Source organism: Microtus oregoni, unplaced genomic scaffold (assembly GCF_018167655.1).
Source record: "Microtus oregoni isolate MIOR12 unplaced genomic scaffold, Mior012 000018F_ref0000195, whole genome shotgun sequence".
NCBI lineage: Eukaryota > Metazoa > Chordata > Mammalia > Rodentia > Cricetidae > Microtus > Microtus oregoni.
In genome coordinates this window covers 40,161,900-40,174,417 of record NW_024543077.1, presented here as the reverse complement: position 1 = coordinate 40,174,417, position 12,518 = coordinate 40,161,900, and the positions used below count along the sequence as shown (strand labels likewise).

At 45.9% G+C, this 12,518-nt stretch overlaps 1 protein-coding gene across 1 annotated transcript in view; it reads right to left on the bottom strand.

Annotated features, from left to right (window-relative positions):
• LOC121458840 (cyclin-dependent kinase 15-like) overlaps nt 1-12,518 on the bottom strand; it is a 61,202-nt gene that overhangs the window by 17,475 nt on the left and 31,209 nt on the right. Inside the window, exon 10 of the mRNA XM_041668164.1 lies at nt 6,402-6,465. Within this exon, the coding sequence (XP_041524098.1) occupies nt 6,402-6,465 (64 nt within the window). The remainder of the gene's footprint in view (nt 1-6,401; nt 6,466-12,518) is intronic.

Genomic DNA, 12,518 nt, shown 5'->3' with positions numbered 1-12,518 from the left:
CTCAGCGCTTTTGAGTGTGCTGAAATGAACTCGGCGGCGCATTAATGCTGGGATTTGAGCTCACGCAGCGTGAGAGCTTTCAAAAACCGTGTTTAAGGAAGCAAACAGAGCCCCGACAGACCTTTTCAGAGGGAGCAAAAGGAGTTGGACGGAACAATCAGTGACACATTAAAAACCACAACTGGGCTGCGATCATGTGGGCCGAAGGGAAAAAAAAGTCCTTCTTTATCACAAGATCTCTGCAGCTAATGAGAGGGGGCCTGGACAGCCTCCAGAGGAGCAAGCCTCCGTTTACGTTAACAGAGCCACGTCTAAATATTTAGTTGGTTCTCTGAAAAGCCCTACGAGATGTTGTAGCAAAACAGATCTCCAAGGTAAGAGCGTGTTGTCGTCTGTTGCCATTGGAAAATACAGACAAAGGGGATTGAGAGAAGAGAAATCAGAAAGCGTTGTGATCAAAGCATTCCCTTTTCTCCAAGAATGAACTGCATTTTAATGCCCTCCAAGAACTTCGGACAAACACCGGGCTGGTTGCTTCCTTGTCTTAACCGAGTCTGTTTCGCTTTCTCTGTAGGTTTTATTCCTATCTGGATGGGGGAAGCCCACACTGTGTGGGTGGGCACAGCCTCTGTTTAGCTGGCCCCGGAATGCCTGAGGTTTCCAGCAAACTGGAAGTGCATTTTCTTGTGAATGGAAGGAGGAGGTGCAAAGGCTTTGTGAAAACACCTACGGGGGCATCTGCTGCTCAAATTCACACTAGCGTCCGTATTAGCAAATCTTAGCCAAGAGGAGCCTCTGGTTTGCTCTCTGCCTCTGGGATCCCCTGGGCCGCAAACCCACCGCATCCCAGATAGTCCATCAGTTTAGACACTGGGGCAGAATACTCTCCCGTAGGATTCTATCACGGCTTAGGGATGCTTTAGGAAGAGTCACCAAAATTTCTCCCCTCCCCCACCCCAGGAGGCCAGCAACCCCAACCCCGTCAGTTTGATGAATGTGTCTTGGCTAATTGTGTGAAATATACCAGCCCTTTAGCAAGTGTGACCACTTTATTGTTCAACCAATCACAGGCACCTCGGTTAGCATGTGAAAAGGGGGGGGGGGTTGCCTTGCAGAAGGAGGCTGGTGAGTTCTGGTGGCCCAGTCAAAGGCTGAGAGTTTTAGGGGGCACGGAGCAACACCCACTCCTTTGAGGGGGAACTTACTATGCTCTACTAACCCTGTAAGTCTCATAGTCAAAGCCTTTTCCCCCCTCCCTCTTTTTTCAAGATCTTTCTTCCCCCGTGGTACAAGCAGGCAAGGTGCTGGCTACTCAGCAGATGGGGTTCACGTCCCGGGGTTTTTAATATTTCACTTTTATATTTCTGTTAGAGGGCGATCCCGCTGAGAGTCTGGGAATCCAGGCTCGTCAGAACCCCATCTCTGACACTTGGATATACAGCTCTGAAAGCCATCCCAGGAGGAAAGATTAAACAAAAAAAAAGAGGGGGGGCTATTTTTCAAAGCCTGCTCCTCAATCTGCCCACATCAAAATAAGACAACTGGCCCTTTGAAGTGGAGGATGGAGAGTTCTCAGCCCTGCTTGCTTAAGCAGGGAGTGGGGAAGGACAGGAAGGAAGGAAGGAGCCGAGGAGGCAGTCTCGAACATGATACACCCTTCTCACCTTGCAGATTTAATCAGGTATGAGCGGCTACAGCCAACCACAGCCTAAAGCACTGCTCACCGGAACTGGGAAGAAACTGGGACTCCTTGGAGTCAGCACCAGGTGATTTTTTTTTATATCCCCGTCAGAATCGGTCTGGCTCCTCAAGACAGAATCCAGACAAGGCCTAGTGATGGCAGCAAGTGGACAGAGACTGGACTGTCCATTCATATTCAGAGAGGCCAAGCACCTTCAGCTGTGCAGGGTGAAGGGTGTACTAGGAATTTAACTCAGCAGCACACGCTTTTCTAAGCAGGAGAATGACAGGCAAGAGTATTAAAAAAAAAGAAAGAAAGAAAAAAATGTAAACAACCAAGGATCACATGAAAAAAACAGTCACCGGTAATCCTCGGGGAAATGAGCGGCCACACCAAGAGTCTGCATCCAGTGTCAGAACAGACACTAGCAACAAGACACAGAGAGATGGGTATGGTGGCACAAGCTAGCTAGGAGGCAGAGGTAGAAGGGTCACCATGAGCATGGGGCCAGCGTAGGCTACGGAGTGAATTCCAGAATTCCAGAGCTATGTAACAAGATCCTGTCCTCAAAAAGTACAGAAGCAACCCACACACACAATAAATGGTGATGGTGGTAGTGGTGGTGATGATGGTGATGGTGGTGGTGGTGATGGTGATGGTGATAGTGATGGTGGTGGTGATGATGGTGATGATGGTGATGATGGTGATGATGGTAGTGGTGATGATGATGGTGGTGGTGATGATGGTGGTGATGATGGTGGTGGTGGTGATGGTGGTGATGGTGGTGATGGTGATGATGGTGGTGGTGATGATGATGGTGGTGGTGATGATGATGGTGGTGATGGTGATGATGGTGGTGATGATGATGGTGGTGATGATGATGATGGTGGTGATGATGATGGTGATGGTGATGGTGGTGGTGATGATGGTGGTGGTGATGATGATGATGGTGGTGGTGATGGTGGTGATGATGATGATGGTGGTGGTGATGGTGATGGTGGTGATGGTGGTGATGGTGGTGATGATGGTGGTGGTGGTGATGGTGATGGTGATGGTGGTGATGATGGTGGTGGTGATGATGGTGGTGGTGGTGGTGGTGATGATGGTGGTGGTGATGAATGATGGTAAGGATATGGAAAAGGAAAACCTCTCACCGTTCTCACCATCGGTAGGAATGTAAATGAGTACAGCCATTAAGGAAAACTGTGCAGATATTTATTTAAAAGAAAACCTGGAATAAAAACCCTGTGATCCTTCAGTGTATCCAAAGGAACTGAAGCCAATTTATGTCATGCACACAGTTACACTTGGTGTTGACTGCGGCACTGGTTACACCAAGGTAGGCGGAGGATGAAGTGAAAAGGAAAGCAGGAAAGGTGTTGTGTACCTGTAACAGAATACTGTGTCCATGAAAACCATAGGATTCTGTCAGTTCTGGTAGCATGGTGGACACTATGGTAGCTGGGCTACGTTAACAGGAAGATAGGGCTCCTATTTCCTCACTTCTGTGCAAAAGGTAAGTGTTGATCTCATAGGAAGGAGAGGGTAAAGTAGCAGATCACCAGAGCCTGTGAATCGGGTAGGGCGGGGGAGGGTGGAGAGGGGGTTAATAGGAATAGGGGTGCAGTTGGATAGGAGGGGTAACTTGCAATGCTCTGGGACCCACCTCCTCCTCAGTGCCTCAAGAGAGAGTTGCTCATTCATAAGACTTGCTCCTGGGGCAGGAATCTTGATGATCCCTTTAGAATACGCTCCTTTTTGATTGAGTTATTAATACAGTACGAACCCCATGCCCAAGATACTCTTGACGCTCAAGATTTACAAAGGAAGGGCTGGAAATTCTGGCTGTGGTTAAGGGTACACCACCTTCCCTATGCTCACCCTGGTCCACAACCACAGGCCTCCCCAAAGCCATAGGAACATAATAAACACTGCAGTAACAGAGAGAATCAGGGAAAGAGTGCAAACCATGCTCTGCAGACTCAAGAACACACCACATCCATCCAGGGACTAGCACCTTGCACGGGTCTAGCAGATTGCAAGTTCCCAGAATGGTTTTACTCCTCTGAATTAAGCCGAAGTAGACAACAACAGTGCAAAAGTCAAGCTCTGCTGATACTGGAAACTGGCACACAACTTTGACACAATGGCAATACGAACAGAGTGACATGTTTCTCTCTGCTTTCCTAGAACCCGGTTATCTTTCTAGCATGGAATCTGGCAGGGAAGAGTCTGGCCATGTTCCTAGCTTTGATGACCATCTGTCATAGGGATATCTCGTCATTGCCTAGACTAACCTGAAAACCAAGTATTTGAAGTTTGGGGCAGCTGCCCAAGCTCACTGCGACACCTGTGTGTGCACGTGTGCCTAAATGTGTTCTGATTATTTTTTTTATATGTATTTATTTGTTATGTATACAATATTGTGTCTGTGTGTATGTCTGCAGGCCAGAAGAGGGCACTAAACCTCATTACAGATGGTTGTGAGCCACCATGTGGTTACTGGGAATTGAACTCAGGACCTTTGGAAGAGCAGGTAATGCTCTTAACCACTGAGCCATCTCTCCAGCCCCATGTGTTCTGATTCTAAACTTCCACTGGTGTCTATGTTAGGGAGAAGAGGGAGGTTAAGTGGGTCCATTCTCACCCAGGCAAAGAGGGATGGATGGGGAGGGAATACAGGCTAGACGGGAAATGATAAGAATGCGACTCTCCCGGAAACCATGGCAACCAGATCCAGGAGCTAATGCGGACTGAACCATGATCTCTGTAAACAGCCTTTTCTTCTTGCCTTCATGTCACGCCAAAGGAGAAGACACTACGCTACACCTCAAGACCAGAGGGTCAAACTCTTGAAAAATAGTTAGAAACAGTACAGCGTTTCTAGATAACTCTAAGGCCATTAAGTAAGGAATACGTTCGTTCACAAAGAAGTTGAAAGGATTTTACAGTTAGTCCTTCGCTTTCCATTGATGCGGGATTCCCCTCTGTATGTTGTGAATATGTTTTACTGCCATTGGTTAAAAAAAGAAGCTGCTTTCGGCCAATGGCTTAACAGAGTAAAGCCAGGCAGGAAATCAGAACAGAGATGCAGAGAGACAGCAGGCGGAGTCAGAGAGATGACATGTAGCTGCTGAAGGAAAAAGACACAAGCCACTAACGGGAACCTTACCAGCAGACCACGAGCCTCATGGTAAAATATAAAATAATAAAAATGGGTTAATTTAAGATGTAAGAGTGAGTTAATAAGAAACCCGAGCTAATAGGCTGAACAGTGTTTTACTTAATACAGTTTCTGTGTCGTTATTTCGGGTCTGGGCAGCCGGGAAATGAAAGAGAAACCTCATCTACATTCTGTGGAGTTTCATTAACTCTGATTAGTTTAAAAGGACTGGTGGCTATGCATAGCTTTTTGAATAAAATAATAGATGTAGGGTAAAAAGGGAGAAAGCCTCCTTCTCCTGTCTGTTGTCTATTCCTCTTTTTCTTGGTTCTCTCTCTCTCTCTCTCTCTCTCTCTCTCTCTCTCTCTCTCTCTCACACACACACACACACACACACACACACACACAAACACACAGTGAGCTTTTCAGACCTAAATTTCTCATGCTTTAGCCTCCCGAATGCTGGGATTATGGGTTGATACCACCACACCCTGGTTTTTGTTTTCTTCCTTAACCGCTTTTGAAGTCTCCCTGCAATTTCTCGCTCTCACCGAAACGCTTCCAGAAGAACCTCACGCCAAAGTCTACGATGACACTTTGGTAAAATTTGGGGTTAGGAATGGGACGATGTCAGAAAAGAAAGAGGATATAATCTGTCTTGGAACACTTTCAAGCCAGGCATATCCTTATCTGTTTATGTGCACTTCCTTAGCCCTGCCAGGAAGAGGTTAGCATCGCCAAGGCCTCTGCTTGCTTCTCTGGCTTCCAGAGAGCCCGTCTTCATCCTCTGGCTCATTGGCTCTCTCCTCACGTCTGTCTCAATGCCACCAAGTGACTTCTTGCTTATTTGACTGCGTCTCAGAGAATCTCCCTGTGGACAACACTTCTGATGCTTCCTTATCTATCCCTAGCCGTCCCTTGTGTAGGGCCATGTATGACAGACATGACCACTTGCCAGGCAGAGAGACGATTCTCTGGAGGCATCTTACCTGGCTTGTCTTTGGTCTCCCGTGCCTCTAGCTCCCTCTGTTGCTTTAACTTCCCTTTTATGCAAGGCTCAACCACGTAGCAGATAAACTCAGGGATGGTCACAGTCTCGGCAGTGAGAACGGTTCCTTGCTTGTATGATTCGAAGCATTCTGTTCCTTGGAGCCATGGTGGACTTGGAAACGGCTGTAGACAACCCGTGGTAACAGACCTTTCCAATGGTTTTCACCTTGCTGCCTAGGTTTTATAGCATTGGGGAACTGATTTAACCTCAGTTAGTATTTCACTATTTGTCCTTTTCATAAAAGGATTTAGCTGAGCATGGTGGTACAAGCCTGAAATCCCCCAGCACATAGGAGGTAGAGGCTAACCTGGTCTACACAACAAGATCCAAGCCAACTAGGGTTATACAGTCAGACCCTGTTTTAAATAAATAGAAGAATTTGTTGGGAAATATACAAGTTTAGTAGTCCGTCTTTGGTGGGTCTAATGCCAGATGGACACTCTGTGGCCAATACTCTCCTGCCATCACCAGTTCTTGAAACATTTAGACACTGAGGTCAATATTACCTGGATTGTAGTTAGGCAGCTTGGAGACGCCAGGCCACGTATCCTCTGTAGGGACCCCCAGGACCTATACAGAGTCAGAGAAAGCAGAATGAAGGTCAGGAGAAGCCAGATGGATGGAACCAGACACAGAGACGCAAAAGACAGAGCAGGAGGAATAAAAACTTCAGCGACGTCAAATGGAACCAGCTGGTGTCGGGGGGGGGGGGGGGGGGGGATTTTTGATAGTCTCAACATTCTTGAGTTTATCATGCAAAGCACCCTGTCCCCACAGACCCGAGCGCGTCTCACTACCTCCCTCTGTGTGATCGCCAAGGGTCAAGGACGTGAAGCTGCAGGAGTAACTGCCCACGCCTCCCTGTAAAGTCCTATGAACTGATGGGCAGGAGAGGCTGCTGGTCTGGATTGGGCCTCGGCAGGAATGTTCAGATGTTTCTGGGGGTGCTCAAATTAAACATGGTTCAAATCACTGTCCTTTAGGCAGTGCGATGTTGGCTAAAATGGCTCCGCTCCAACCTTTGCCTTTTCTACTAAATTCATCTCATTTTCTTGTTTCTCCATGTCCAGCAGCTTAGAATACAATGTGTTTTTCCACTGGTACATTATAATGCTAACATCGTGTGAAAAAGAGCTGGCTTATAGTTTAAAAAAATTGTGTGTGCCTTTGTGTGTCAAGATGTGTATGGAGGGCAGAGAACAACTCCGCGGAGCTGGGTCTCTCCTTGACCTTTAGGCAGGTTCTGAGCATCAGATTCAGGTCTTCAGGCTTGTGTAGCAAGCCTTTACACACGGAGCCATCTTGCTGGTCCTGACCTATGCTTTAGACGTCCAAATTAAAGTTCTTGTTTCTAGTGGAGATGAAGCATTGACAATGGAGGTCTTCTGGAGACTGAAGCCAAGCAGAATTCAGATGGTGCGGTGACCACAGTCCTCTGTAGACACTATCTTACCATTTTCTGAAGAAGGCAATAAATCCCGTAGCCGGTGTGTGGGAATCTGGGCAGTGTGGCTTTTGTGACAAGCTGGTGATGGCCTAGTAGTTTTCTTTGCATTGCTTGGTGTGACTCTTTGCAGTGTATCTCAATGCTAAGTTTCTGTGAAGCACGGGGTACAGACACTGGCCCAGGTTTCCCGACAGGAAGCTAACTGCCCAGCTGAATAGAATTAATGAGGAATGCAGGAGCTTCAACCCACCGGTGTGGTGACTCGGGCCCTGGTGGAGAGGCAAGCAAGTGGGCTATATTGGGCTTGCATCACACAAAAGATGCTAACGTGCTGCTCTCCCTTCCCTGGTATGTTTTGAAAAGTCGTGCCACCCAGTAAAAGCGCCCGGCTTTGATCCATTCTCCAGACAAAGTGACTGAGAGGATTACAGGCTTTTCCTATCAACCAGCCCCAGCCTGAGGGGACACTGAGGAGCCTGGATTCCATTTTGGAAAACCAACTAGACTAATTCTCCTTTTGTGGGGTGAAGCCCAGAGGAGGCGCGGCTCATTCTTCTCCCTCAGCCTTCTGTCGTCTGTATTTGTACAGATGCGTGTGTAGACAGAGTGGGTGTGACTCACGGGCGCCCATTCATCTTCTGCTGGTTGGCAAAGCACAGCGGAGAGGAAGGAAGCAAGGGAGGAGGAAGCAACACCGGAAATGAACAGCGGCCACATCCATATTTGCCGGAAGGTAAAAGTTATCAGACTTCTTGGTAAGTATGGATTACATTTGACTGAGGCCAGATAGATACCAAATTTTCTGGAAAATTTTGTGCCAAAACCTTATTAAACTGAGATACTAGAAGCTTAAACAAAAATTCAATTATTTATTTAGTAAAAATTCACTTAGTAAGACACAACTTTAGGAACTCCGTAATCGGTTTGGTTTCCTAATAGTTAAGACACAACTTTAGAAACTCCGTAATCGGTTTGGTTTCCTAACTTATTTCATAGGAAATGAAAGCAAAAGTAGGTGGACAGGACTACAAGAAAATACACAGCTTCTAGGAAAAGAAACAGAAATGAAGAAACAAGCTACAGACTGGTCGAAAACATTAGCCAACTGTACATTTGGCTAGGGATTGATGTCTACCATGTCCAAGGAACTCAAGGAACTCAATAGCAAGTAAACAAATCACCTCATTCAAAAAAATGGGCAAAGAACTCCAGTAGACACTTCTCAAAGGAACACACACGAATGGCTCAAAGGCATGAGAAAAATGTTCAACATTCCTAATCGTTAGAGAAGGGCAAATTAGGACAACCGTAACTATGGTTAGGACCATGGAACTATCACTGAGTCTGTTGGAATGAGAGAGAGAGAGAGAGAGAGAGAGAGAGAGAGAGAGAGAGAGAGAGAGGAGCTAAGGGCTCAGGATGATTCAGCTAACTGAATGCGCAAGACCCTACACGGCTTAAACCAGGTATGGTAGCACACACCTGTAGTCTCAGCACTTGGGAGGATCAGGAGTTCAAGACTGGCTATGACACCTTATCTCAACACCCTCCTCTTCCCCCCCCCCCATGACAAAAGGGTGTTTGTTGGTTAGGATATGGAGAAAAGGTGACCTTGGCTCTTTGTTGGTGAGACTGTCGGTTTGTACAACCATAGTGGAAATTGGCAGAAACTCCCCAAAAAGCTGCTATCTAATCCATCCTGCTACATATGTGTGTGGGGGGGGGGGGGAGAGAAATTAGCATGTCAAAGAGATGGCTTGCATTTACTACCGCAGGAGCATAGCACATATACACCACGGGATACCTTACAAGGTATCTTCATGACAACAAAGGCTTGTATGTAAGGTGATGTGTGTGTTAATTGGCTTGGTTCGGCCATTCTATAACGTGTATGCAGAAAGCATCCTATCGGTGCTGAGGAGTGGCTTAGTGGTAGAGAATTCGCCTAGTCTTTGGGAAGCCCTGTTGACCCAGATCTGAACCCTGCGGCCAACATCAAAGAAGCTGAGAAGGGTTTTCCACAGGCTTTCCTCTGATCTCGATACACCTGTTGTGGCACCCACCAACGCACACACAAATGGACACTAACACAGTAAATAAATAAATAAATAAAAGTGATAATTTAGAAAGTAAAATACTCGATCCTTTCACATCTGTTCTGTCCTCACACCCTCGAAAGATTTCCTTCCTGCCCAAATACACACTCATTACAGCTGTGTTTCGCACAAGGGGACCAAACTGAGATGCCATTATTACTGTTGTAGCATTTATCATTGATTACGTATAGCTCTGAGGGAATAGGAAACTTCCACTGCTGGAGAGATAGTTCTGTTATAACGCAGCAAAGTTGGGCCATGGAGAAGACTCCACAAGTAAAGGAGCTGGCTTCCCAAGTTTGATGGCTTGAGTTTGGTCCCTGGGAACCTACCTGGTAGGAAGAGAACTGGCTCCTTCAAGCTGTCTTCTGACCTCACCCCCCCCACACACACAGACACACACACACACACCACAACCAAGTCACCGGGGGTAGCACTTTTGTCTAGTTTTCCTCGGAATGCAAAACTGTAAATACAATAGGAGATCTGCTTGAATTAAGTGAATCGGGCTACAGCACATTGTAAGCCACGCAGAGCTGTCTTCCTGGGATGGGGCCAAAGCTAACAGTGAGCTATGCAGCTATGCAGACTCCAGAAGTAACTAACTAAAGGGGAAAGCCCAATGTACAGAGAATGCTATGATTTAAAAGTATGGGAACTGGGGCTAGGGAGAGAGCTCCGTGGTTAAGAAAGCTTGCTGCTCTTCCAGAGGACCTGGGTTCAGTTCCCAGCACCAACACTAGGAAGTTCACAACTCTGTCTAGCTCTGGGGCATCTGACACTGTCTTCTGGCCTCCACGGGCACTCATGTGCACATATCTGCATGCGCACATACACACACACACGACAAATCTTTTAAAAAATGATAGGAGAGCCTGGTGGTGGTGGTGTATGACTTTAATCCCAACACTGGGGAGGCAGAAGTTGGTGGATCTCTGTGAGTTTGAGGCCAGCCTGGTCTACAGAGTGAGTTCTTGGACAAAGAGAAACCTTTTTATCAAAAAACCAAAACAACAACAACAGCAACAATATTTAATAATGATGGTGATGGTGACAGAGGCTACAATATTCTCTTTGACTTTTGTCTGCAGGACCCATAGCTTTCCAGAGTCAGAGCACAGAGCCCACTGTGAGACTCAGAGAGTTTGCATGGACATATTCTTCATTATACCCAAAGTTAGAGCTATGTTCAGAACGTATAGTTCTGACTCCAGGCCAGTATTTTTTTTATATGCTCACTTGATTTAAATTTGTGACAAGTTGTCATAAATGTCAAATAAAGTCTCTGGATTACTTTAGTATGCTGATGATGAAGACAGGCATGGATAGGTTTTCTGGGCAGGATATGCTGGGCTGATTCATTAAGACACTTGTGTTGCCACAGTGCTCGTTTCTTGGTGCCTTATGTCCAACGCACAGCATCCTCCATAGTTATGTTGCAGAAACACCCCTCACGTGCCAGCGGTGGTCACTGAGGACCAACAGCTAGAGTGCCAGGGAAACATCCAGTACCCGCTTTCTCTGATTTCTGAGTGCTGTGCTAAATCCAAAGAATGGCAAAGCGATTGTTTTTGAAGCGTGTGATTGTTTAATGGCGCCAAATGCTTTTGAAAACTCAATTTATATACAGTTCTCCAAACAGCAATAGCACCTATGGATATACTTAAATTCTTTTCAAATAGGATATTTTTTAAACATTCTAACAGCACGCCTCACTTCAGCATTATGGTTTATATTAGCTATCTTCATATACACCCTTTTACTGCGTACTCAGTTTCCATGGTTCACATATGTTTCACCGAGGTGTCATTCCTCACTCTGCTCTGACTACAAAACACATTTTTTTATATTCCCTTTTTTCCCGTCCCTTGTTGCTTGTTCTCTTAGTCACCAAAGGATATTTTTATATGGTTAATGTCCAATAAATATTACATATCTAGGTAAAAAAAAACCTTCATATGTGTAAAGGGCCATTGCAGGGTGAAGACTAGTGATACTACTTGGCTCTCTCTTGGTTATGGACAAGAAGTAGCAGCACTGAAGACAGAGAAAGAGAGAGAGAGAGAGAAGGAAGGAGAGAGAGATAAAGAAGGAGGGAGGAAGGGAGAGAGGGAGAGAGAGAACAACCCATAAGAGTCAGCTCTCCTCCTCCACCATGTGGGTCCCAGGGTGAACTCAGGCCTCCAGCCTGTCAACAGGGGCCTTTACCCACTGAGCCATCTCTCCAGTCCTACAAATATTTACAAAACAGTGTTCTGGTTTTACTATACATTTCATCTTAATAAGTCCCATATCAGGGTTACAAAATCATAAGTTTTAGTTTTCTCATCTATAAGATGAAAGAAAGACAGAAAGGAAGGAAGGAAGGAAGGAAGGAAGGAAGGAAGGAAGGACAAAAGAATGAGAGGAAGAAAGAGAAAGAAAAAAGTCCCTTGGCTTGAAAACAACCTGTTTATTTGTGAATAAATATTTCCTATTTTGTCCTAGGTTTCCCAAAGTATCCTCCAGGTGGCCAAAATAAAGTTTAATATTAGTGATTAACTTATTTGCAATGTCTTTGTGCCTCGTGGTACATTTTTATCTTCATCAGGAGACAAGGAGCCTCGCAACTGATAAAAACCCCAGTGTAAAGTACTTTGATGCGTATACAACATGAATGAACCTTGAAAACATAGTACGTGAAATAAGCCAGACCCAGAAAGACTATCACTATGTAAGTCCAGTGGTGTAAGGTGTGTGCTATTTCACAAATTCATAGAGACAGAAAGCAGACGAGAGATTCTCAGGGGCTGAGTTGGGCAGGCTAGACAGGACTGTGCTTATGGCTGCAAAGCTTTTGCTTGGGATGATTCAAAAGTGCTGGGAATGATCGCAGAGATGCTGGCCCCACAGCGCCACAGGGCTGACTGTAGTGAACGGTAACATTTAATGGCTAAAACAGTAACATTTCCCATCTCCTTTTATTTTCATTGTTCCACAGTGCTTATTGGGTACTATGTGATTGTCTTAAAATTCCATTTATTATGTGCGTTGTGGTTGTGTGTGGAAGTCAGAGGACAATTTGTGGGAGTTCTCTCTTC